Source organism: Selaginella moellendorffii, unplaced genomic scaffold (genome assembly GCF_000143415.4).
Source record: "Selaginella moellendorffii unplaced genomic scaffold, v1.0 SELMOscaffold_14, whole genome shotgun sequence".
In the NCBI taxonomy this organism is placed as follows: Eukaryota; Viridiplantae; Streptophyta; class Lycopodiopsida; order Selaginellales; family Selaginellaceae; genus Selaginella; species Selaginella moellendorffii.
The window spans coordinates 2,116,536-2,141,954 of record NW_003314275.1 but is presented as its reverse complement, the minus strand read 5'-3'; the positions used below and the strand labels follow the sequence as shown (position 1 = coordinate 2,141,954).

Here is a 25,419-nt window from a genome sequence, read left to right as displayed (position 1 = left end):
TGATGAATCACAACTCTACAAGAAGCCAAATCAAGTTCTTTGGTCGCAGAAGAATTGTGAGCTTACCACGAGTAGGAATGTGTTGATTACAAGCACCAACAAGGCACACACAAGCTTATGCATTGTGAAATTGCTCTAAGATAGTCTGGGTAATGTTCTCACGTTAGTTTTAAGTGATATCTTTGATCTTTGTTAGATCCGGAATGCACTCAAGGACGAAATACTAAAACTATTTATTAGTCCACACGTGTTTTGGCAATGCATACCAAAGAGCGAGTGGTATGAACGAGAATAAGAACTTGGCCAGAAGCACAACAATGCTCTCTGGAATAGCTCTTGAAACACCAAAAGCTTGGTCTTTAGTGATACTTTCAATGTTTCACTGTTACTTCATGCGTCTGGGATTATATCTAGGAGGAGTTCAGCAAACAAACAGCTCATGAGATCATCAAAACAGCTTATTAGAATCCATCGGTCTCATGCTTCTTGGTGGGCACCACGAGACCCTGTAAACAGCTAATGAATGAATGAATGAATGAATATCCCCAGGATCTGCTATATCCTTCAAAGCTTGTTTCACATTCATCTCGCTACCATCAACACTTCTGGAACCCTTGCCAATCACGTCGTCTTTGGATGAGGTCCCAATGACGGTCATGCGGCTCGGCTCTATCTTCGTCTCGATGTAAAGAGCTTCGTGGCTCTTCTCATAACAAGATATAAAACTTCTTTGAAGCGAGCAGCGTAAAGGCTCTTGTAATGAGCGGTGGTCTATCTGTAGGAACTGTTTCATAAAAATACAAGCGTTTTTTTCTTTCTCGTTAGTAAGACCGGGTCCTTTGGCGTTCCTTGGGCCACCGGATTTCTCAAGAGACATGATAAACTTGCGCAAGTGCCTGATATACTCTGGATAGAGCTCCAAGTTGCAGTGACCCCCTCCTTTGAGCCACAGTGGCTCGTACTTTTCCTTGCAAAGATCCCACAGCTGCTTGCCGTGCGAGCAATCCACGACTTCGTCGCTGGTACCCTGTGAAAATGAAGATTAGATTCGGGACAATTCACGTGTAGCCATCGCGCAGCTAAGAATCGCCTATGCGCAGCGATAAACAAGAAAGAAAGAGTCATGCATGAAAAGTCTATATCACCAAACGTTCTAACCTGCCTCCTCCGCTCTGCGCGATGCCATATGGATGTCGCTCAATCCCTCTTCCATCGGATCCTCCACGAAGAAATCTCGCCACTGCTGTCTGGAAATCTCCCTTTCCGAAACCACATTTCCACTGCGAGGGGAAGCTCCGCCAAACAATCGCCTCTCCGGTGCCATGGCTGGAAACATCCGAGCTGATCACAGCATGCCCCGGTGTGTCCCTCGCCAAATCACGGCATACCTTGCAGCAGCTGGAATCCGTGGAAAAGCCGCCGGCCAATTCAACAGCGCTCCGGCGGATCCCTGTCCCGCGGATTCAAACCCTAGGAGACCGGCCGCTACGATCACACCACAATTGCCGCTCCACTCGTCGCCTGCTGAGAATGCACCTCCTTCCCCCTCGATCGACAGGCGCTAGGGCTTTTCGCCGCGCAACGGCAAACTTCTCCTCCCACGAAGAACACAAACCATCATCGACAGTCCCTCTTCTTCGTTCTCGAGACAGGCTCGGTCCCGGACCAAGAGCGTACGGAGCCGCTTTCTAGGTCTGGTAGATTTACTAGAACGTACGGCTCGTCTGCCGAACCTGCTAAGCGCCGCCCGTTGGCCGCTTTTATGCCGCTATTTCGTCACGGGAATATTCGCCGAGAGAAAGTGGGAGATGCTCGTGAATTAAAAATCTCTTCCTCTCACGAGAGTTCATTATAGATTCTCTGGCACTTCGCTGAGAGGATTTTCACCGCTTCTGTGAAGAGAACCTCGGGTGGAAGAGCTCCAGTCGATTCAACAGTGACTGGAGGAGCAGCAAAAGCTATCGCATCAGATCGAGCAAAAAAACTTCCTACAAGGAGGGTCAGATTTTACTGGAATCGAAAAATTAATCACAGCGAGAGAAGATACGGAAGTAAAATAACCTGCATGCGATCTCCCTGTCGCTTGCATTTCACTTCGAAGGAGAAAACAATAGTATTCTTCTCAGCCGCTATCTTCGTCTGGAAAAGTCCTCTTCGGCCTTGACGGGAACCAAACCGAGTCGATGAGCGCAGAGCTCGTCTTGAATCACCGACGTGTTCTCTTTGCAACTAAGAAGAAAAAAATAGTCCTTCAGACACTGCTCCACACAGAAATAAAGAAAGAAAGAAAGAAAGTCCGCGATCAAAATCTTCCGAAAAGCATTGGCAAGAGCGGCATCGATTCCAATCATATAGATCGCCCTCCGTCAGATATTTGATCTCCACACGGAAGTTCCGCCGGAAATCGGCGAGCCGGAGGCTGTTGTCATAGTTGACCGAAGAAGTACTGGACACTCTCAGTCTATCGGTGGATCGATCGATCAATGCAAGACAAATCGCTAAGAAGCCGAAGACAGCTCCAAATTTCCCCAATTTTGTGGGGTTTAGGGTTCTTCTCGGTTCTGAAAGAGATCGTGAGAGTTTCTTTCCGCAAAGAATGGGGCACTACGAGCAGCGCCGCCATGAGCGCTGTCCAAGAATTCCAGCAGGATTTCGGGGTGATGGGAGCGGTGGTGGCTGGAGCTTACCAGGTCTTCGAGCTACTCACTAGATTCAATGTCCTAGACCAGGTAAAGAACAAGACGTGGTTCTCTTCTCATCTATTTGTTTGTTCTAATTGTCTCTTTCTTTCAGCGCAGAAGCTTTCTCGCAAGCTCGTCCATATGACAACGGGTCCACTCTTCATGCCTTCGTGGCCCCTCTTCAGGTATCAACGAAAGAAAATCCTTTTCTTTCTCTACTCGCTCGAGCGAACAAAGTTTTTCCGTTCTTGAGTCTCAAACCGGTTTTCCATGTTTGTTTACAGCTCTTCGTCGGCGTCCCGCTACATTTGTTCGCTAGTTCCACTGGCCAACGCTGTGCGTCTTCTAATCCTCGGCCTCGGTTTGAGAACAAACGAAGGGGTGGTGAAGTCGATGAGCAGAGATGGCGATGCCAAGTGAGTGGAGTATCATTTAAACAACACCAGAAGTTTTTATATTCTTGCTCATCGTTACTTTTTCTGTTTTTATAGAGAGCTTTTACGAGGTCCTTTATACTATGTAGCGGTGCTCTTCGTAAGCACAGTGTGTTTCTGGCGTGACTCCCCCGTTGAATGATAGCTCTGTCTGTGATGTGCGGCGGTGACGGTAAGTAAATCCATCCAAAAGCTTGCTTAGCCTGACTCTCGCGCTACGGGGATTGCTGAGATAATAGGCAGGAAGTTCGGGCGTTAAAAGCTTCCATACAATGAGAAAAAAAGCTGGGCCGGAAGCACAGCAATGTTCGTCTGTGGAACAGCGCTCTCTTTCGTGTAAGTGTTTTTCGAAACAAAAGCTTGGCCTTGAGTGACTCTTCCATCGTTTCAGGTCGATCTATTACTTCACGTTTATGCCTTGGATCCGCTCGATACTCTAGCTCGTGTCACATTCATCTCGCTAGCAGCAACGCTTGTGGAATCGCTGCCAATCACGTCGTCTTTGGATGACAATCTCATGGTCCCAACGACGGCCATGCTGCTCAGCTCGATCTTATTCTGAAGTAAGAGGTTCGTGACTCCACTTTCTCACATTTTATTTTAAGCAACGGTTAAAGCGAAACAAGCTTTGATGCTAAGCTTCCATGCAGCTGGGCCGGCAGGACAGCAGTGTTTGTCTGCAGAACAGCTCTCCCTTTTGCGTAAGTGTCTAAGCATCGACTTCAGGGATCCACTCTTGCTCGTCTCGGCTGGCCGTCAAGACCACTGTCGGACCACTACGAAAGTGAAAACAAGCTGCGACCGTGCATGTCATGGCGCCCATGGCCAATCCAAGACCAAGGAACACCGGAAAGTTATTAGCTATCTTCATGTCGTGCCTGTTTCTTCAACCTACAAACCTTCAGCTGAAAGAAATGCCAAGGACGCTACGGACTTTGAAACTACGGTCCACTCTGCTCGTTTCCATCTCTCGACGAAATAAAAAGACCCTTCAAAAACATACCAAATGGACTTGCTGAAAATGCGACAAACGGAAATCAAAAGGATAAGCTGATTTCTTTGGGTTATTTAGACAATTGTCTTACGTACTTGTCTCAGATCTAGCATGAGACCCATGGGTTAAGGTATGCAGCTCTGTGTTTTTCTTTCTTTTCTATTGTAATTAAGAAGTGAAAAGTATCAAACAAATGACAATATGTAGAAGCCAATGAGAAAAGCACTATAGAATAGCTCCAGAGAAATAAACTTTTTCGAAGACAAATTCTTCAGTTTATTACTAGCAGAACTACATTTTTGTAAATGCACAGAGGTAACAGTGCAACATACCAGCTTGCCGTCACTGTTGGCTGCGAGGGATTTGATTCTCTGATCCCGAGCTCTTCTGTATTGGCATGTGATACTGCCCCTGTGCTGGGTTAACTGTCAATCTGAGGCGCCTGCTCAGCTGGTCAAAAGCAGTAACAGTGTGCCATTGGTATATAACTGCGAGACCCTGGCGGCGCTGGTTTTCTCAGGGGCCTCTGGCGGTTGAGCTCGGGAGGATTGCTGGTTTGTGTGCGCTCCTCTCTAACAATTTCTCTTGGCTGTGGCATAGATGGAGCTGGATCTGGATGGCACCCATGGTGAGTGATTAGATCTTCTTACTTGCTTGCTTGCTATGAAGTGTGGGACTTGGTCTTTCTTACTCGGATGCGTTCTCTCTCTGGAATGAATACTTGATATGGAAAAAATACTTGCACACTTGGTTTATTACAACCCCAAGACATTTATACATCCATCTATGCCTTTGATTACGGTGATTTTGGTCCAACACTCCCCCTCTATCTGATCCTGGAGATTAGATTGAAGAATCGGAGATTTGATTTGATTGTTCATAGGTTATTTCTGGCTACACTAAGAAACAATAGCATTAAAATACTTATTAACATACCCTGTTATAGATGGCCTCGTTTAGGTCTCTGAATAAATCTACATCCACCATTCCATATAATACTATTGCTGATTTGGTGATCTAGTATTCAGTGAATAATGAAGAAGTCCCTTCTAAATAATTGAATATACATTCCACTACATACTAATGTCTCTTGCCTGGATTCTACATGAATTGGCAAACTTGAACGACTGCTGTTAATATATCAGCTGTGGCAATATACATAAATGCACCAACCATGTTCTAATAAAGAACACTAACTAAAATGCTCTATATACTATTTAAAATATTCACCAAGAATATGGTATATATTGGTCTTATCTATTCTTATTGTAACATGTGTTTTTGTTGAGGATTTAATTATTGCAGAATAAAATGACTGACTTTGAGGTAAACTTTTTTTTTTTTTTTTGCCTAGGCTTACAAGTCTCTCATGACATGAAGTATAAGCTACTCCAAGCTTATCAATATAAGTATATATATTCTTTCTTATCAACTCTAACTCTACAATCCTACAAACTCTTGAAACTAGACAAACCACATTCTAAGGGGGAGATGGTGTACCTCAACACTAGGTGGTTGTTGCATATAAATAAGTTGTTCAAGCTCTCCATTGAGAGACACATTCTTAATGTTCATTTGCTCTATGTCTAAATCCAAGTGATTAGTAATTGCCAAGATAGAATGAATATAAATCATCTTGACTATAGATGAGAATATCTCATTGTACTTGTTGTTTATAACCTTTAGCTACTAATTGTGCTTTGTACCTCCCCTAATTTCTTGATATTTAAGTTTATGTCATGTTTAAGAGAAACTAAGATCCTTGAGTTGTTCTCCAGTTGAGCAATATATTCCACTTGCATCACAACTTGCCATTGAGGTCATGTTATTGCCTTGGGAACTACCAGTGGATCTTCCATTGGTGGCAGTGGATTCTCAAGAGGAGGGCTGACTAGTAAAGGTGGTGATGCTACTTCCATGTTAACTAGAGAGATATTGAGGACATCCAAACTAATGTCTAGTTCTGAAGATAAAAAGTACCTAGAATCCACTTCCCATTTGTTGTGTCATTCTTGGGTCCTTAAATATCAATTTGAACCAACTGTAAAAGTGAAGTACTTCAAGTAGTAGCTTTTATAAGAAATGGCTTTTTTCATTTCATTTGTAAATAGTCATTAAAAAATGTGTTACTTGATCTTGGAAGATTTGGTACACCATGAATGTCTTTTCTATCCTGCAAAAACTCGCATATGCTAATGCTATAATTGTAATTTTGTTTTGTTAATGACTAAAATAGTATTTGCAAATAGAGATTTGAGCAATCTATATATAATTGTATATAAAATCTACTGCTGACCGATGAAAGAATTGTGTACTCCATCCTCTACCAATTTAGAAATGGACAAAATATGTTTTCCGAGCTTTGGAATGTATAGCACAATGTACTTATAGAAACCAAGAATTGCATATAACTTATTTTTGGGAAAAACAACTTGTCCAAGGAGCTGTACTTGATATGAGCTTATTCCACTAAGTTCCATTTAAATGTTGTTCATGGGCATTTGTTGGAGAATCACTTCAAGAGCAATAGATTTATCATATTTGAAGTCCCCTCCTACTGTGTTCTTTTCCTCAAAGATGTCATTGACACTTCTATATTGATGTATGTTTGCAACCTTCTGATCTACACCATGCAGGTTAATCAAGTGAGTTTGGTTGGAAAATATACTCAAGGTGAAGAACTCTCCAGACTTCTGGTATGCTTGCCACTACTCCACTGCCATGCATGATACATCCTCTGGAGAGAGAATTATGGGGATGTGTTCTCGTCCAGTCATAACCTCTAAGTAGCTTCTTCTAGGAAAGCTTGGTTTCTAGAATAGAAAACCAACCCAAGTATGTTGTTGTGTGAAAGAAGAAGCTTGGAACTCAAGTTTTCTCCCTTCTCTGTATCCAATTTAATCCAATCTAATTTGACCTATGCTGTTATTATTGCTTTGCCTACTGTTTACTGTCCCTACCCACTGATCCATTCATTATCATGCCACCGCCCAGCTAACCATACCCTTAAAAAAGGAGAATTGGAACAAATACTTGCATATGGAAAAAATACTTGCATGCTTGGCCCATTACACCAAGACATTTATACAACTTATGCTCCTCCATCTATGCCTTTGATTACGGTGATTCTGGTCCAACACCTCCTTGCTGCAAAAGAAGAAGATGGCAAAGAGCTCGACTAGATTAGCCCAACCTGGCGACATCCTGGCTCAGGCATTTTCCTTTGAAGGCGGCACCTCCAAATGGGACTCGTGGGTAATTTGCAGGGAGGCTGCCACGCCTGCTGGAGGTACTCAGCGAGCACTCCCACCAGGCGGCCTCCATAAATCTCGTAAAATCAAAGAAGCAAGCTACCTCTTTCTTTTCTTACAGTTTCACAAGTCTGAATTGGATTGAGCAAGTAAGACCACATTCCTGGGATCATGTACGAACATCGAGTTTACAGCTTCTGTCTGAGAAGCTCCACCACCTTCAAAAAGGTGGTGGTGTTCTGTGGAAATTTTTCCCACAATGCTGCTGCAATCTTACTAGTCCTGTTTTTAAAATCTGTATTGCCCTTGGAGTTTCTATAGAAGATGCCAAACTAAAGCTAATAGTGCTTTGATTGCTCGCTGGATTGGATTGATTGATTGATTCACAGAGGAGGAAAACGCCAACCTTTCCAAAACTCCTTCAAAGATTAACATTCAAAGAGCATATTCAAAGTTCAATATAATATTCTTAGTCTCAAAGATAGTAGTATATAAATGTGAGAGTGGCTAGGGTTTTCTCGGGGGCCTCTGGCGGTTGGGCTCGGGAGGATTGCTTGTGTGTGCGCGTGCTTCTAACGAGTTTCTTTGGCTGTGGCGTAGATGGAGCTGGATCTGGATGGCGCCCATATTAAATCTTCTTGCTTGGTTGTTTTCATGGGAAGAGCTCGACTAGATTTCCCACGCCTCCAGCAGCCCACCGGACAAAGTCCGGCCCGACCTTGGGGACATCCTGGCTCGGGCGTTTTCCTTTGGAGGCGGCACCTCCAAATGGGACTCGTGGGTAATTTGCAAGAGGAGGCTGCCGTGCTGGTGGAGGTACTTGGTGAGCGCCTCCACCAGGCTACCGTGGCGGCCTCCACAAATGTCCTAAACTCAAAGATTAGCGTTTGATCGAATTCGGGAGGAATCGGTAACGCCCAGCGTAAGGCGTGCATCAGCCTGCGGGATTTGCAGGCCGGGGCGAGGATCCACGGCCAGCCGAGACGTGCCCTTGACAGCATCCGGCGTCGTGTCGTGGAACGCGATCATCAAAGGGTATATGCAGCGCGGCCAGGGAGAGGTCGCACTGGATCTCTTCTCCGCGATGAAACGCCGGGGATTCAAGCAAAATGCCATAGAAGGTAAGAAATTCCACCTTTTGTATTTTATATTAACCATAACGCCAGAAGGCATCACATCCCGTTCCAAATCCAATCCTTGATCCTCCAAGTCATACTCCACTTTCATTCCCAAAACATTGACACTGTAAACAACAGTTGTGGAATTGCCGATTGCCAAGCAGATTGTATGATTGTCTGTTGGCACAATGAGCACCCTGGAAACTGTAGCAAAGTTCTGTGCCAAGAACGTCCGCGACTTCGTGAGACACTTCCTCCAGATTCATTCGGATGAGTCGCATGTAGAGCTGGGGAGTGAAGTAACTTAAGAATGTTGTCGCACTGATGCTTCGGTCTGGATGCTAAACTCATGTGGTTTGTGATCATTGGGGTGTAAACCATGAAATCGAAATCTTTGGCCAAGTAACCATCGGAAGGGAAGTCACGGCCGTACAAGATGGTGTAGTGGCAAGAGGATCCCGATGAAGAGCTGCATGAGACATATAGGAAGTGGATGAGACTTAACCCACCAGCAAGGAAGCAGTCGGCTTCGAGGACTTTGAAGTCCTCTGTGGCTTTGACAATGAAAGTTAGAGAAATTGGAACGGAGAAGGAGGAGGAGCTGGTGCTCGGGCGATTGCTCTCCATGGCTTTCTTTAATAAATATTCTACATTGGCTAGATTGGATGGGATGGATGACTTGAAGGAGGAGGCTTCTGAACTGAAGCCCATGAAATTGGAGGTGCTCTACTGGGGGTGATCGAAAGCGTGGACGTTGTGCTGGAAGCGTTGCTTAAGTAAGTGTATTCAAGGGTTGGAAGCGTCCTCGTCCATGAGCACATATTGCAAAGGGAACAAAAACTCTTCATTTCAGAAGAGAAGATGCCTTGTGTTCTTAAAGGTTGGACACGCTGGAGTCTAAGTCAAGTCAAGTCTTTCTTTATCCAAGTGTTCTTTTGAAGGCCTTTTAAAGTAGGCAAACCAAGTATTATTTTATATGAATGGTCTAGTACAACCTCAAGATTTTATAGCAATCCCACTTCCTCCTCCTCCAAATTTTATTGTCAAAACCATAGAGAAGAGGAAAGCCCTGGAATTTGAATCTCACTCTGGCAATTTTTGGATGTGTGCTGGAGCGCCTCAAGACTTCGGGCATCTCCTATCTTTGATCGATTCGATTTCTCAGATATTCTATATCTCGCAGACTGCTCCTGTGCTGGATGCATAGATGATCTCATAGTTAATTCTGATGGTTATTGGTTTTAGGGTTCTTATGGACAATGCGAGCGGTGGGCGCCAAGGAGGCCAGGGAGGCGATCAGGGCGTTCGATCGAATGCGGGAGGATTCGGTGGCGCCCAGCGTTGCGGCACAGCTCGCGGCGCTCAAGGCGTGCATCAGCCTGCGGGATTTGCAGGCCGGGGCGAGGATCCACGGCCACATCGGGGATGGGGCCAATATCTTCGTCGCCAATACCATCGTCGACATGTACGCCAAATGCGGGAGCATGGTCGAGGCGAGGCGCGCCTTTGACAGCATCCGGCAGCACAGCGTCGTGTCATGGAACGCGATCATCAAAGGGTATGCACAGCGCGGCCAGGGAGAGGTCGCACTGGATCTCTTCTCCGTGATGAAGTGCCGGGGATTCAAGCCAAATGCCGCTACTTACGTCGCGGCCTTGAAGGCTTGTGCCGCTCTCGCGGTGGAAGGAGCTATGGATTGCTTAGATCGGGGAAAGGCTCTTCACTCCCAGGCTGCGAGCAGCGGTCTTGGATCAAACCTCTTCGTCGCGAGCAGCCTTGTGGATATGTACTCCAAGTGTGGGGACATGGAGAGCGCAAAGGTGGTGTTTGATGCCATGGTCCATCACGACGTGGTTTTGTGGAACTCTTTGATCCTGGGATACGTCGACAGTGGCGATGGCGAGACGGCTCTCGAGCTCTTCTCCCACATGCAAGACAGAGGCTTCGTTCCAAACGTGAGAACTTTCACCGCCGCGCTTGCTGCTTGCACGGCACTGGCGATTCGAGAAGAGGGGACTAAGATCGAGGGGAAGCTTGTCAAGGTCTCGGCGTTGGAGAAAGGAAATGCGGTACACTCCCAGCTCAAGAACGCTGGAGAGACTTGGGATATATATCTCGAGAGCGCTCTCGTGGATATGTATGTCAAGTGTGGGAGCATAATAGAGGCGCGCTGGATCTTCGACCGGATGCCTCGCCACGACGTTGTCTCCTGGACTGCTTTGATCATGGGACACGCTCAAAGTGGAGAGGGAGACTTGGCTCTCGAGCTCTTCTCACGCATGCAAGAGGAAGGATGCGTGCCAAACGCTCTAACTTACGTCGGTGCTCTCGAGGCCTGTATAAGCATCGCCACCAGGGAAGATCTCTCGAGAGACCAACTCGACAAGAAGGTGTGCTTGGAGAAAGCCGCGGGTTTGCACTTCCAGCTCGTGAAGCAGGGACACGAAGCACACAGCTTGGTTGCGAGCACTCTCGTGGATATGTACTCCAAGTGTGGAAGCATGGCCGAGGCACGAGAGGTTTTTGAGAGGACCCGGCCTCGCGATCTTCTGCTGTGGAACGCCATGATCCGGGGCTACTCCCAGTCCGGTGAAGCGGAGGTGGCTTTGCGATTCTACGCTCGAATGCGCGACGAAGGTATCGTGCCCGTTTCTCAAACTTTTGTTTCTGCGCTCAAAGCCTGCGGATCTTTGGCAGACTTGCAGACTGGGAAGTCAATCCACTCTCACATCCGGAGTGCTGGACTGGAGCACGACGAGGCCGTGGCGAGCTCTTTGATTAGTTTCTACGGCAAGTGCGCGGATATGCAAGAAGCTCAAGAGGTATTTGATTCTTTGACGACGAGGGGACTTGTAACATGGAACTCGCTGATCGCAGGATATAGTCACCATGGACATGCGAAGCAGGCAATCTATCTCTTCCAGAGGATGCAAGAAGAACGTCTCCAGCCAAACAGGATCACGTTTCTCTGCATTCTCACAGCTTGCAGCCACGCCGGGCTAGTCGAGAAAGGCAAGGAGGTTTTCGATACAATGATCTCGGATCACGGGATTGCTGCGACGATCGAACACTACAGCTGCCTGGTAGACACTCTAGCCCGAGGAAACTATCTCGACGAGGCGATGGCGATGATCAAAACCATGCCTTTCCAGCCCAACTTAACGATCTGGAGAGCCATCTTGGCGGCGAGCAGGAAATGGAGAAACGTGGAAACCGGTAGGCTTGCTTTCGATTCCATTGTAAGAGCTGACGAGAGGGATGCTGCAGCGTACTCGGTGATGGCCACCATCTACGCCGCCGCCGGGATGTTTGAGGAGAGCTTGAGCATCCGGACGATGAGGAACAAAGCTCGGGCATTCAAGAAGCCGGGACAAAGCTGGTGGATTGACGAATCCGGAAGGGTTCACAGGTTTTGCGCCGGGGACACGAGCCATCCCCAGAGCTCCCAGATACTCGCCAAGCTCAAGGAAGTGATGGTAAGCTTGAAACAAGCCGGATACGTGCCTGACTGGGACGGTGTTCTGTTTGACATCGCAGACGAGGAGAAAGAGAATGCTCTGTGCGGCCATAGCGAGAAGCTGGCCATTGGGTGTGCTTTGGTGAACACGAAGCCGGGGACGAGCATACACATCGCCAAGAATCTCCGCGCTTGCGACGACTGCCACAGAGCCACCTCGATCATCTCCCGGATCGAGCAGCGAGTCGTGGTTTGCCGAGACGCGAGTCGATTCCATGTTTTCAGGGATGGAGTGTGTTCTTGCGGAGACTTTTGGTGATTTTGGAGCTTGGAGGTAAGCATCGTTTCTTTTCTCACGGCTTGGATTGGAACAGAGCTTTTACGATTCGTCACAACGGTAAAAGTCCTCCAAGTGAAAATCACGATTTTTCTACTAGAGACATCATAAAAATTCGTGATCAAGCACATTGCGTCATTGGAACTGGCGAAAAAGAGAAGAGATGGATTTTTTTTTCTTACCGCGCACGAGTAGTCCAGCGAATATGGAATACCTCACACACACACACACAAAACTGGCTGACGCATTCTGCTGACGTGTGCGTACGGAAGGCCCTGGCCAAATTCCGTGTACGGCGGTGTGTGGTAGGAATAGGTCGAAGAACATTAGCGCGGAGATTTTGAGCGCCCGCGTCGTCACAGCTGGTGTCTGTCGATCGCCCCCCGTGAGCTCCCTCGATCGTCGCCCCAGCTGCGCGAGCAAGGTGAGCTCCTCGCGAATCTCTGGGGCAGACAGAGCAGCGATGCGCGGCTTAGGGTTTAGCAATCCGCGGAGGATGTAGCGCGCGGGAGGAGGATCGTTTCGGAGCTAGCGGGAATCGCTGGAATCGAGCGAAATGCGAGATCGGCCGAGCAAGAGACTTGGTCAGTGGAATTTTTTCTTCGTCTACCTCGTTTGTTTTTATTCGTTCTTTCGCTCTCTCTTCTTGTGCTTGATCATTGCTTGCTTTGTGTAGGGGATTTCCATGACGAGAAAGAATTCTTCTACGACTAGCCAGCGCCAAAAGGCCGAGGCTTTGGAGGAGGAGAGCTTCACCATGGCCTCCTCGGCGTTGCCCAATGGCAATGGGTCGGCCAAGCACGATCTTCTCAGAGGTTTGTTTCCTCCAGGAGCAGCCATAGACTTGGACAACATCGAGTATTCGTTCGCCACCCCTTACAACGGGCCTCCGGTAGAGTTTCCACTCCCAAAGGCTCCCATGGCTCCTTCTTGGGGGACTAACAAGACCACGCCTCCAAAACTCGCCACCATTCTTCCGGTGGCTCAGCTGTGGAGAGGCTCTGGGAGCGTTGCTGCTTCTTCGGTCCCCGCTGCTCGCCAGTTCTTTCGATCGACGTCGGGCTCCTCGTTCTCGGAGTCATCCTCGGCGATGGCTGTTGCCGCTGCTACTGTCGAGCGGGATGCTGCCAGCAGTGCTGCCGCCGCCACTCGAAAGTCCTGTCCGTCGGAGATTGAGGAGCTGGCTACGTCGCCTTCACCACAGCTTTTCGGGAGAACACCATCGTCGGAGGGCATTGTCACGGACTCTTCGGCGCTGCAGTATTCGGAAGAGTTCTCCCCGGGAGAGTCGGAAGATCCCAGTGGAAACTTTGATAGTCGGCGGTATGGATTGGATCCCTCTCCGTCTGGGAAAGGCGGAAACATTCACAGGAAACGGGGACAGTGCTACCGCTGTCTGAGAGGTAACAGGCTGACGGAGAAGGAGGTGTGTTTGGCTTGCGGCTCGAAGTTTTGCTCCAACTGCGTGCTGGTAGTGATGGGATCCATGCCAGAAGGGAGGAAGTGTGAAGAATGTGTTGGACGCCCCGTTTTGGAGGATCGCCGTCCGTTTTTGGGAAAGCCTTCGAGACTGTTGAAGAGGCTGCTGGGTCCCTTGGAGATCCAACAGTGCATGAAGTCGGAAAGGGAGTGCTTTTCAAACCAGCTGCAGCCAGAGCAAGTGATTGTGAACGGAAGAAGGCTGATTTTTGAAGAGCTGATTTTGTTACAACAAGAATGTTTGCGACTGAAGCCCGGGAAATACTGGTATGACAAGGCCTCGGGACTCTGGGGCAGGGTATGTGTTTCGAAGTCGTCTTTATGTTTTGGGACTGATTTGTTGTTTCAGGAAGGAGAAAAACCACACATGTTTATCACCCCTGAGTTGAAAGTAGGAGGACCTCTGCAGCAAAATGCCAGCAATGGAACGACGCAAGTGTTCCTAAACTGTCGGGAGATCACGAAATCGGAGTTTAAAATGCTCAAAGTACGTGAGTACAGTTTGTAGAGTCCAGAACTTGATTTACTTTTATCTTTTCTGAACAGGCTCTTGGCGTTCAATGCACTCCTCAAACGTACCTTGTTTTGTATCCTGATGGTAGATATGGAGACGAAGGTCAGAAGGAGATCAAGGGTAACCTGTGGAACAAAGTGAGAAACATAATGTTTGTTATGCTTTAAAGATCACTAACTCTATCTCGTGCGCTTTGCAGCCCATGATGAGGCTTTTGTACCCATTTTTTTCTTTCCCAACTCCACGGTCAAGCAACCAACTAGTGAAGACGGATGCAGTGGCGGCCTCTAGAAAAGTTTCTCCAACTTCTATTGAAGTTAAAGACGCATCAAAAATTCTTCTACTGGGGCACGATGGGTCGGGCAGGAGTACCATCTTCAAGCAGGTATGTTCCCTTCTTTTTTACACAAAAAGTGTTACTGACGCTAGTGCAATATCAGACGAAAATTCTTCACAATGGGCAATTTTCGCCGGAGGAGTTGCAAAAGTACAAGGAAATGATGCTGGGAAAGGCATACCAGTTTCTCAATGTTCTGCTTGAAGCACGAGAAAGATTCGAAGAAGAGTCAGGTTTGACACATAGTCTTTCATAACGTCATATCTGACTGACTTCCTCTGCAGGAGACCTTTATACCTTGAATGACCAGCTCAAGGATGCGGCTGACAGGTTCATGACGAGCATGACTGCGGGTCATCTGGAACGGAGCATCTCAAAAAACACGCGCTCTAATCTTTCTAAGATTTGGAACGACCCTGCGATACAACAAACATACAGTCGAAAGGATGAACTACAGCTTCCTGAAGTGACTGCCGATATTTTGAATAGAGTAAGTGCCCTGTGCATTTTGCCTTCGTCTTACAAAGTGTGTCTTGACTGCTTCAGGTGTTACAAATACAGGATTACGTCCCATCGGTCACGGATATCTTATCTGCCGAGGGACTTGAGCAAGGAACCGGTCTTGCAGAGGTACAATTTTCTCTCGAGGACAAAGACTTGTCCGATAGCAACGACCACGAATCTAACCGTCGCAGGTCCACACGCTTAGACTCGAGACTTCTTGGATTCTTACTTGGTCTTCTTTTTTTTTTTCTTCTGGTTCACAGGTACCAGCTGATTAGCATCGGGGGCTTAGCTACAAACGAGTTTAGGAAATGGCTCGACATGTTCGAGGACGTAAAGATTTTGGTCTACTGCGTAGCCGTCAGCGATTACGACCAGCAGTGGACAGATTTAACGGGAGCGTTGCACAACAAGCTCATCTTCAGCCGGGACCTCTTCTTCAAGATCGTGGGCTACCCGTGCTTCCAAGACACCCCGCTGGTGCTGCTCCTCAACAAGTACGACAGGTTTGAGGAGAAGGTGACCAAAGGGATCCCTCTCACCACCTGCGAGTGGTTCTCGGACTACAGCCCGGTTGGATCGTCGCACTCGAGCCAGGTCCAGCAGGCCTACATGTACGTGGTTCACAAGTACAAGAGGTTCCTGGATGGGAGGAGAGTTTACACGCTGCAGCTAAACGCGCAGGAGCAGCAGGCAGTGTCGGGGGCGCTCGAGTATGTACAGCAGATCTTAAAGTGTGAGGAGGAGATGAGAGCCGGCTTGTGGATGCATCACGAGGAATCCAACTATGGCGACACTAGTTCTTTCACGATACCGGGACAGGGTCACAGGTAGTGGTGGGAGATAGAAATTTTTATAAAGAGGGAACAAGGGAGGGACAACACAGGGTTTCTTCTTCTATTAGGCGATGATTTTTCTCGACCATTTGTACATGGGAAAGGCTACGTACGGCAGCTACATTGTTAGTAAGAATTTTTTGTTTTTCTTCTCTTCATCTTCTCTCTTTGTTTTTGTGACTGAAGTTGGCAGGGATTTGAGCGAAGAGATTTCTACTCTTCGAGCGATGGCCTCTGCGAGTCGAGCTTGTCTTTGTACGCGGCCTTGAGAGCTTCGTGGGAGAGCTTTGTGTTGCAAACGACGATGGGGTGGGCGGACATGAAGCTGTTGACAACGCTGTCTAGAGCTCCCGGGAAGAGCCTACTTTTCGCGGGGCTCATCGATCTCACGCTGTTCTTGGACGAGGAGTGCGGGGAGTAAGTCAGGCGTGATCGCATCGGGGACGAGTTTCGGCTGAGATTTAGATCGCCTTCGAGCATTCGTAGCACCTGTGCATTTGCGAGAGAAGATCAGTTTTCCTCGAAGAAGACTTTACTTACCTGTGACATGCGAGGTCTCAAGTGTGCGTCGCGTTGGATACACAAGGAGGCCGCAAACAACGTGCAGTAAGCCTCGTACTGGTTAAGCTCGTTCACTAGCGCCGGATCGATGAGCTCGTGATGAGCCTGTTCTTCTAGCAATGGACGTGCCTGTATCGACAGATTAAAGAGCTGCCAACTAAAACCAATCTTAGCTTACCCACTCTGTGAGACATTGCTGTCCTCTTGGTCGTGAGATATCAATGGCTTTGCGGCCGGTGACAAGCTCCAAAAGAACAACGCCAAACGAGAATACATCAGCTTTTTCCGTTATGTGGCCCGTTTGCGCGTACTCTGGGGCCAAGTAACTGCAACACCATTCTCGCTGCCATGAACACGAGGAGAGTTTTTAAAACAATGTGGTCTACGTACCCAAACGTGCCAATTACTCGCGTTTCTACGCCCAGATCACCGTCTGGCTGCCACCTCGCGAGTCCAAAGTCGCCGACCTGTTTAATCTCACGTATCAGATAAACGTAACGCACGACGGCAGACACGCAAACGTAGACAAAGCGCTAACCATGGGCTCAAAGTCGTGTGTCAGAAGAATATTGTTTGGACGCATGTCCCTGTGGACGATGCAACCAACACGGCATTCTTCGTGCAAGTAACGCAATCCCCGAGCAGCTCCAACGGCTATCTTGTGCCTCGATGACCATTTCAGCGGGGGCTTGGTCACACCTAAGCAATCCACAAAAGCAAAAAACATCAAGCTCACGAAACAGCGACCACATAAAAAAGAACATACCATAGATATGAGAATCGAGCGAGCCATTGCAGATAAACTCGTAGACAAGCAACCTTCGCTTTCTTTCGATGCAGTATCCGATCAGCATCACCACGTTTCGGTGCTGCGCGCAGCTCAGGACTTCCACCTCGGAGCAAAACTCCAAGTCACCTTGCGAGCTAGCCAGTTTGTACTGCTTCACAGCCACGGGAATCCCGTCCCCAAGAACACCCCTGTGGACCGAGCCATAGCCACCCTCCGCGAGAAAGTTTGCATTGCAAAATCCGCCGGTAGCGAACTCGAGCTCGCTGTAGCTGAATCGACGAGGAGGCCTGCCGAAGACTGGAGAGGCATGTTGGCAGATAGAACACAAAGGCGGCGAACCGGCTAGCGAGCGTTTCAGTGGTAAAGCGACCGCCTTTCGAACGCTCGAAGTTCTGTCCAGTAGACGATGATCGTCTGGTTGTTGGTTGCGGTGCTGGTTTGACACCGACGGAGCCTCCACTTCCTCGATTGGAAGCAAGCCCTCGGACGATCGCTGGGAGACGTGCCTGGCGTTCTTCCTGGGACTCTTCCCATAGCTCTCGACTTGTAACGCGGAGAAGCGCTCTGAAATGTCTGGAGTTGTGGCGCTGTCAAGCCCGGGCCTGCATTTGATGTAGTTCTCAGCGTCGGAGAGTATGGATCTCGTCTGGGAGAACAACCGCTCGTCTAAAACATATGGAAAGTTCTTGATCGCTATAAATCACGAAGAAATAGCGAAGACTCACCTAGGCAATTTTTCTTGGTGTCGGATGAAATCACGCTATCGGTTGCGGCAGCAGTAGAGATCTTCTTCTTGGCCCCGCCAGTGCAAGAGAATCCGACAGCACGATCGTGCTCTGAGCTCGACGTCGACGATGAGCTGCTGCTTCCGCGCTCGGTCACGCTGAACGGCGTCTCGATCTCTGGGCTACTGCTCGCCTCTTCCTCGAAATCCGCGGCAGCCGCGCCATCGCCAGTCGAGAATATCACTCGCTTCTTCGACGACGGCAATCCGAGCATCGAGGACGACGACGAGGAAGCGATCGCCGCCGCGGCATTCTTGAGATTCAGGCACAGCACCCGGAAACCGACCTGGCTGACCACGACGACGTTGGATCGGCAGCCGCGGGCGCACCACTTGCCCTCCTTTCGCAAAGACCTGGAAGAGCTAGGGTTCTTCAAATCCCAAGGTTTTAAAACAAGCATATTCTTCTCACAGAATATGCCAAAACGGTCACAGAATATACGCACCTCTCAAGAACAACCCACGAAGCTTGGAGCTTGTTGGCCTCTTCGACCACAATCCCTCTCCACCATGGGGTCGTCTTCACCTTGAGATTGATCTGGAACAGCGAGCAAAACAAGCGCTGGTTAGAATGGATTGGAGAATGGATAGATCAATAGCTCGATTGGATTCACCTTGGAGGTGTCACAGAGCTTGCTAGCCAGAAGCGTGCACGAATCCTTGATCCTTTGCTCCCTCGGATCGCGATGGCGAGGAGGGCGAGGGCGATTGCGGCAGCCCACGAATTCCTCGTCGCCACTGCGAGAATCATCGCAATGCCAGAGCTTGCGCCCAAATCCCTGATCCCGGCGATAGATAGCCACGACGCAGAGACAATCGCCCGATCGAACCACATTCCTCGCCGCCCATCGCAGCGCGTGCTCCTGGAGCACGACGGCGCCGCCATCGCCGCTCAGCGCATCCATCGCCACGAGAACCACATTGCCCGATCGCGACGAAGAACATCCCACGCCACTGCTCCTAGACTGATGGCGATTCGATAGCGCGCGCTCCTGGCGATCGTCCACGGTCACGCAAACACTCCCGGAGCAGCTGGAGAAGATCGAATGCATCGCTCCTCCCACCCCCAAAGCACCCATTCTCGATCGATTCGTGGAAGGAATGGGAATCTTTCCAAATCTTCCCTCCCGAATCAGTCAAACCTCTCAATCAATCTCCGACAGGGACTCCTCTGCTCGCTGTGCCCCATCAATCATCGCTCCAAAGTACGCGAAAACGAGAGAGAGATTGGAATTGGAAAATTGGAAGAGGAAATGGAGGCGATTTTTGGATTGGAAGCACGGAAGCCCACATTGATGGAGCACCTCTTTCGCCTCTCTGACTCAACTGAATTTAGGGGTCGCGATCCGTGTCGTGAGTAGCGAAGAACAGAGCGATAGAAAAAAAAAGCAAAAAAAGGGAAAGCCAGGCAAAAAAGTGGGGAATTTTCACAGGATTCGAGCCGGCAATCGTTCCGTTTTCCCATCTTTCCTCTGCGACGAATGAATGAGAGAATGAATACGCGTGGTTTGCCCCTCCATTCTCAAAGACCGTGCACCACCAAGAGCCCTAGATCCAACGGTGGCGGGATCCCATCCAACGGCGGGAGATGGCCGGGAGGGAATATCCCACGTGGGGATGGAACAAGCCAAAGCAACAGCTAACGCTAACATGCCCGGGATTTTCTATTGCCCACTGATTGACTTGTGTGATCCATCCATCGCCGCGCGCCGGGGTATCAAATGAAATACATGGAAAAAATCCTACACGTGAAAGGATTGTAGGCTATCAAGAGAAAGAAATTTAAATCAAGTGCGTAGCGGCGGTGTCATGGGAAACATCACAACATGATCTCTTCGATTTGATTAGAGTCAAAGCTGACCGCGTTGAATGCCGGCCTCCACGTCACTGCTTAGTTGGAGTCCCACGTCATCGCGGCGAGTGCTGCCCTGGCGCCCTCCACGTCACCGTGAACAACACACGCGCCGTACAAGCTCCCCAACGCCACGTCATCGGGTACGAACGGCATATTCTCCAGAAGCCAGCGGGCATATTCCAGCCTCCCGACCTTTCCCAGGATGTCCACCACGCAGCAAAAGTGCTCGAGCCCGGGTGCCACCCCGTGATCGCCGGCCATGCCCGAGAACACACACAATCCCTCGTGAAGGAGGCCGACGTGGTTGCAGGCTACCAAGAGGTGGACGAAGCAAATATCACTGGGCGCCACGCCCTCGAGGAGCATGACGTGGAAGAGGAGGATGCCGTCTGTGCCGTGCCCACTGTGGGCAAATGCCGCGAGCGCGGTGCCAAAAGATACCGTGTCTCGTTCCGGCATTGTAGAGAATGTTCTTCGTAAGCTTGCCACATGCCCAGAGCGGGCATTTGCTGCAAGGGCTAGATTCCACGAGAGGAGGCTCCACGCCGGCATCTTTTCCAGTACGGACATTGTGCCGTAGAGGTCCCCGTACTTTGCCGTACCTTGCAAGAGCGCTTCCCAGGAGAGAGCGTTCCTCTCCGGAGAAGAGTCGAAGAAGACTTTGCTGGATCCGATCTCCTCTGCCTCGATCGCGATCAAGACATTCCACGATCCGGCATCGTGCTCCGGCATCAGATCGAAGAGCCTCTTTGTTTCCTCGATCGATGCTCCTCCGCTGTGCGCGATGGCTGAGAGGAGAGCGTTCCATGCCAGGACGGATCTAGCCGGCGCACGGAAGAACAGGCGCTGGACCGCTTCCGGATCCGAGGAATTCGCGGCCAGGATCGCCAGCCAGCAGATCTCGTCCCAGGAGGGCATTAGATCGAAAGCTCTCTGCGCTGCTTCCACCTCTCCGGCTCGATCGAACGCTTGGATCATCGCGGTCCAGCTCACGACGTTCCTCTCCTGTCCAAGATCAAAGTGCTTTTTTGCTTTGGCAAGTTCTCCATGGGTCACAAACACCGCCCCCATGGAATTCATGGAGACCACGCTCCATGCCGGCATTAGATCGAAGGCAAACTTGGCTCGATCGAGCTGACAAGAATTTACTTGGATCATACACGTCCATGACATGACATCCCTCTCGGGCAATCGATCGAAGAGGGCTTTAGCGTCGGCGGTTCTTCCAGTCTGGCAGTACCAATTCATGATCGTCTTGAGCGTCACAGAGTCCTTGGCCGGGATCTTCTCGAGCGTCTCGATCGAGAGGTCCTTCGATCCAGCCAGAAAGACGTTCCAAGAGACGAGATTGCGCGCAGGCATTGAATCGAAGAGAATTCTCGCCTCTTCCAGCCGATCCGCCGAGGCACTGGCATGGACCATGGCTGTCCACGACACAATGTTCCTCTGCGGCATTCGATCGAAGAACGCGATTGCATCGAGTTTTAGATCGTGGCGTCCGGCCTCGCAATCGCTCAAAGCTCCAATCATAGTTGTCCAGGAGATCACATTCCTGCGAGGCATCCGCAAGAACAAGTCCATGGCTTGGAGCATTTGCCCGTTCTGGGCAAATGCTGTAACCATTACGTTCCACGAGACTGGATCCCTCTCCGGCATTCTCGTGAAAGCATCCACCAGGGCATCCAGCGAATCGTTCTCGTGGATTGCAGAGAGCATCACGTTCCAGGCGTAGAGATCCCTCATTGGCATGAGATCAAACACCGCCTTGGCGCAATGGATCTCCCCACTCTGGGACAGCGCCGCCATTGCAATCGTCCAGGAGAAGAGATTGCGCTGCTCCATGGCCGCAAACGCGCCCCAGGATCGATCGGGGCGGCCAAACCGGCCATAGGCCTGATTGCCCAGGTAGCAGCTCCACCGGTGGCGAGGACCATCGGAGAGACGCGCGAGCGTTGGCTCACCTCCGGAGCTCCGGCAGTGAAGAACAACGCGCGCGATCGCATTCTCTTGCTCCTCGAGAGCGACACAGCGCATACACGCGGCAGCATCTAGGGCTAGCGTAGCGCTGACCTGGACGACAGCATAGAGTTTTTTTTTTTCCTTTGACGTGGTTGATGAAAGCCTCTTTGCTGCGATTTTATGTACGAGAATGTGACATAGTAAAAAGTTGGATAACTACCTGAACAACTTTAGTCTATTATAATTTACTTTATGCGCAAAGCAGTGTTGTTTAGCACCAAAAACAACTTTAGGCGGGAGAGATTTCTACTGCATTTTACGAAGCTTTATATACAATTTAAGTCAACTCATCTATTGACTGAGCTAGGCGTGACACGTACTACCAAGTATCACAAGTTTTAAAAAATCGTTTATAAAGTACATTTAAAATTATGATATCAAAAGTCAAACATTATAATGATTTATCTCAATAAATACTGATATTAGACTATTAAATCTCTATCTATCCAACTGTAAAAATAATGATTGGTTGACTTTATAAACTATATGAAAAGCTAGAGAAGTAGAGATAAATTCTAAAATTGCAATCAAGAAATGAAAATTTGGATATACTTATTATTTTTTGCATTATATCTTGAATTTTGTTTAAGCATTGTTGGATATGAAGCTAGTGATGAATCAACATTAACAATTGTCACTGCTCAATTCATAATATCTAGGATTCAAGAAATTATTCCAGTAGCATTTGCTTTATCAGAAAGATACTCACGTGGTCTCCCATGCAGTGCTATCTTTCCTATTTCAAATAATCAAAGAGTTTTGGTTGTTTTTCATATTCACAATCATAATCAAGGAAATTTATGTGGAGGAAATCCCGTAGTTTTAAATACTGTATCTGGAGGATCTGCAAGACTTGGTTTTCAAAGACTTTTGGCGAATTCTATGAGTGTATTACTAACAGCTTGTGCAGGCTATTTCAAATCAAGTTCGGTTGGTTACTCATTAGAGTATACAGTTCAAAACAGAAGAGATGAATTAAAAAATCTTAAAAACTATATAATAAAAACCTCAAATAATAACATAAATGGAGAAGATATATATTGTGATTCAATAAGTCAAACTACTTTATTTAGCTGGTTTCCACATAACACTCTTTTATCAAAAGATTCTTTATATTCACCAAATACCCTTTATAAGCTTATAATGCAAAATGATTGTAATTTAGTACTTTATTATGGTAATATTGCAAAATGGTCATCAAGAACAAATGGTAAAGGGTTACTTTGTAAAGTTATATTACAATCAGATGGAAATTTGGTAATCTATAATGAAGTACAAAGTATTTGGCATACTAATACATATTGTGGAGTGGAAGGATGTATAGTACCATCATTTTTATCAATTCAAAACGATTGTAATATCGTACTTTATGTTTTACCTGTTTCAAAGTATGACTCTATAACTGCTTCATGGTCTTCAAATTCAATAAATTGTATATAAAAACAATTATTGATATTTAACTTAGGCTTATATTATCAGGACTTGTTATTTATATTACTATAATTTATGTTATTTATTTATAATTTTTAATGCAAAATAAAAATCACTTTATTTTATAGATGAAATTCTCACACGTATATTGTACCAAATTAGAACAAATCTTAAGAAATAAAACAGAAACTAAATAAAATTCTATTTAATGTTTTGTAATAATATTGAGTTAACTATATCAAACTAAATATTTATAATTATTTTAGTCCAAAAATTTAAATAATACTGTTATACCATATAATACCTATTTTTACTAAGAAAAATTTATAGAAAATCCTTAAAATATAAATATATTGTTATAAATCACTAGAATAATGATTGAGAGAAGTTTTTATTTAATCAATGGCATTCTATTAGTTAGTGTAATTTTTATTTTACTACAGTTTATTTTGCTGTAATTGTATATAAACTTATAGTATATAAATATATATTCCACAAAGTCATAAGACCATGTATGTGACTAGTGCAGCAATGTCTGCCTAGTGTAGGGAGGTAAAGGATGGTGATCTACAAGAAAGCTACCAATTGAAGCCTAGTGAAAAAGAAAACTGATAGAAATAGATATTGAAGTTCCTTAAAATTAATCCTTGCTATGAGAAAAAATTTATAAGAAAGTTGGATCTCATATTGCTCCTAGAGTGCACAACCTCAGATTTGATTCCACACAGCATCCTTCCCATGAAAATTTGCCTGAAATAGTAGAGATAAAGGAGAAACCTTAAAAAAATTTAAATGTTAAAAGCAGCGTCATGATGAAGTGCTGCCCCACAAACAACCATCCTGATAAGCTCCACAGCCTGCTTGGCCATAGCTGTATGCAAGTCCTGTAAATCAGCAAGAGAAAGATGACTGTCACTGTTACTTGAGGCAAAAGTTGCAGCCTCAACCTACAAAAAGAACCCTGGGTTAAACAATGAGCTTGTTGAGCTTGGACATTTTTAGGCCTTGGATGCTCTGCACCTCCATATGCAACTTGATCCACTCAAATTGCACATAGATGGTGAGAGCTCCATGTGAGGGAAGCTTGGGCAGCTTCCACTTTGGCCACATTTAGATGTGGTGTGCTGTTCGATGTTTGTCTTGCTCTTAAAGTTCGTGATAGCAGGTGAAGCATAGTCCTAGTAAACATAGTTACTGAAAAATGTGTTTATTTAAAAATTTAGCATTTACAAACACATTTGCCAAGCATTTGCATTTGTTACTAAATTTTTTAACTAAGTTAAAGAATATTTTTTTCTTTTACCTTTCTTTACTTTCACTATAAGTGACAAAAGATGGGCAAGAGAAGACAAGCTGTGGAGAAAGATTGAAAACTGTACCTCTGCCATTAGCACTTCAATAGCACATTACCATAACCAAAATGGCACACCATCCAATGCATACCACTCAGTGCTAGCTTTTTTGTGGTGTGCACTTGAAACTTGCAACTGCAAGTCAAGGGTGGCTGAGTAAATAGTTTTGTGGAATCATAGTTGAATTTGGATTTGTGCCATATACTTGTCAGTCTACTTAAGAATTTCAACATAGACTGTATTTACAGTGTAAAAGTGTTGATCGTGTGGCATAAGATTGCTTTGAATGGGGGTTGCAAGCACTTGAACACAAAGTTGTTTAGGTGATTTACACCTTGAGAGAGCCATATAAAGTTGACCATGTGTGAAAACAAGTTGGGGGAGATAAATGCCAACATGGTTGAAAGTTTGGCCTTGGGCTTTAGAAATGGTTAAGCAATAACCCAAATGAATTGTGAATTGTCTTTAGAACATCTTAAAAAGGATTTCAACATCAAAAGGTGTAAGAGTAATACATGGAATAAAAACTCACAATCCCTTGAATTGTCCCATGATAATTTCATAATCTAAACATTTTAAGATGTTTGCTTGAGAATGAGGTAAGTGCAATTGCATAAACCAATTTATGGAGATATGTTCCTAAGAAGAATCAAAATCACATTCTGTTTCAGAACTAATTTGTGTG

At 47.0% G+C, this 25,419-nt stretch overlaps 6 protein-coding genes across 10 annotated transcripts; 3 read left to right on the top strand and 3 right to left on the bottom strand.

Annotated features, from left to right (window-relative positions):
• Nucleotides 1-729: 729 nt before the first annotated feature.
• LOC112346449 lies at nucleotides 730-1,721 on the bottom strand. 3 transcript variants are annotated; one of them, XM_024675481.1, is made up of 3 exons: nucleotides 1,389-1,721; nucleotides 1,159-1,341; nucleotides 730-1,027 (listed from the first exon to the last, which is right to left on the bottom strand). In XM_024675481.1, exons 2-3 carry the CDS (start codon nucleotides 1,334-1,336, stop codon nucleotides 867-869), a joined length of 339 nt encoding a protein of 112 aa, XP_024531249.1. In that variant the 5' UTR covers nucleotides 1,337-1,341; nucleotides 1,389-1,721; the 3' UTR covers nucleotides 730-866. The 3 variants fall into 3 exon arrangements, with proteins under 3 accessions (XP_024531249.1, XP_024531250.1, XP_024531247.1); XM_024675482.1 differs by having other exon boundaries at nucleotides 1,159-1,326; nucleotides 1,389-1,718; XM_024675479.1 differs by having other exon boundaries at nucleotides 1,159-1,720.
• Nucleotides 1,722-2,444: 723 nt separating this feature from the next.
• On the top strand, nucleotides 2,445-4,094 carry LOC9632654 (probable phytol kinase, chloroplastic). Of its 3 annotated transcripts, XM_024675488.1 has the most exons (7): nucleotides 2,445-2,729; nucleotides 2,799-2,866; nucleotides 2,966-3,097; nucleotides 3,173-3,287; nucleotides 3,355-3,451; nucleotides 3,507-3,685; nucleotides 3,766-4,094. In XM_024675488.1, exons 1-4 carry the CDS (start codon nucleotides 2,484-2,486, stop codon nucleotides 3,255-3,257), a joined length of 531 nt encoding a protein of 176 aa, XP_024531256.1. In that variant the 5' UTR covers nucleotides 2,445-2,483; the 3' UTR covers nucleotides 3,258-3,287; nucleotides 3,355-3,451; nucleotides 3,507-3,685; nucleotides 3,766-4,094. The 3 variants fall into 3 exon arrangements, 2 of the variants coding, with proteins under 2 accessions (XP_024531256.1, XP_002970593.2); XM_002970547.2 differs by having other exon boundaries at nucleotides 3,507-4,094; XR_002992438.1 differs by having other exon boundaries at nucleotides 2,446-2,729; nucleotides 2,794-2,866; nucleotides 3,507-4,094.
• Nucleotides 4,095-9,737: 5,643 nt separating this feature from the next.
• LOC112346345 (pentatricopeptide repeat-containing protein At3g12770-like) lies at nucleotides 9,738-12,449 on the top strand. The gene has a single exon (XM_024675090.1). The coding sequence runs from the start codon at nucleotides 9,738-9,740 to the stop codon at nucleotides 12,252-12,254; it is 2,517 nt and encodes an 838-aa protein (XP_024530858.1). The 3' UTR covers nucleotides 12,255-12,449.
• LOC9631791 (extra-large guanine nucleotide-binding protein 3) lies at nucleotides 12,194-16,100 on the top strand. The gene is made up of 10 exons (XM_002970545.2): nucleotides 12,194-12,269; nucleotides 12,310-12,856; nucleotides 12,949-14,049; nucleotides 14,101-14,238; nucleotides 14,298-14,402; nucleotides 14,465-14,650; nucleotides 14,706-14,835; nucleotides 14,887-15,092; nucleotides 15,149-15,297; nucleotides 15,370-16,100. Exons 3-10 carry the CDS (start codon nucleotides 12,958-12,960, stop codon nucleotides 15,938-15,940), a joined length of 2,577 nt encoding a protein of 858 aa, XP_002970591.1. The 5' UTR covers nucleotides 12,194-12,269; nucleotides 12,310-12,856; nucleotides 12,949-12,957; the 3' UTR covers nucleotides 15,941-16,100.
• Nucleotides 15,982-19,604, bottom strand: LOC9631790 (inactive protein kinase SELMODRAFT_444075-like). Its single transcript, XM_002970304.2, has 9 exons — nucleotides 18,692-19,604; nucleotides 18,524-18,615; nucleotides 18,019-18,431; nucleotides 17,270-17,959; nucleotides 17,042-17,202; nucleotides 16,894-16,970; nucleotides 16,682-16,829; nucleotides 16,483-16,632; nucleotides 15,982-16,431 (listed from the first exon to the last, which is right to left on the bottom strand). The coding sequence occupies exons 1-9, from the start codon at nucleotides 19,154-19,156 to the stop codon at nucleotides 16,156-16,158; spliced, it is 2,472 nt and encodes an 823-aa protein (XP_002970350.2). The 5' UTR covers nucleotides 19,157-19,604; the 3' UTR covers nucleotides 15,982-16,155.
• Nucleotides 19,605-19,968: 364 nt separating this feature from the next.
• On the bottom strand, nucleotides 19,969-21,966 carry LOC9632652 (pentatricopeptide repeat-containing protein At2g35030, mitochondrial). Its single transcript, XM_024675089.1, has one exon. It carries the CDS (start codon nucleotides 21,964-21,966, stop codon nucleotides 19,969-19,971), a length of 1,998 nt encoding a protein of 665 aa, XP_024530857.1.
• Between the last annotated feature and the right edge of the window lie 3,453 nt (nucleotides 21,967-25,419).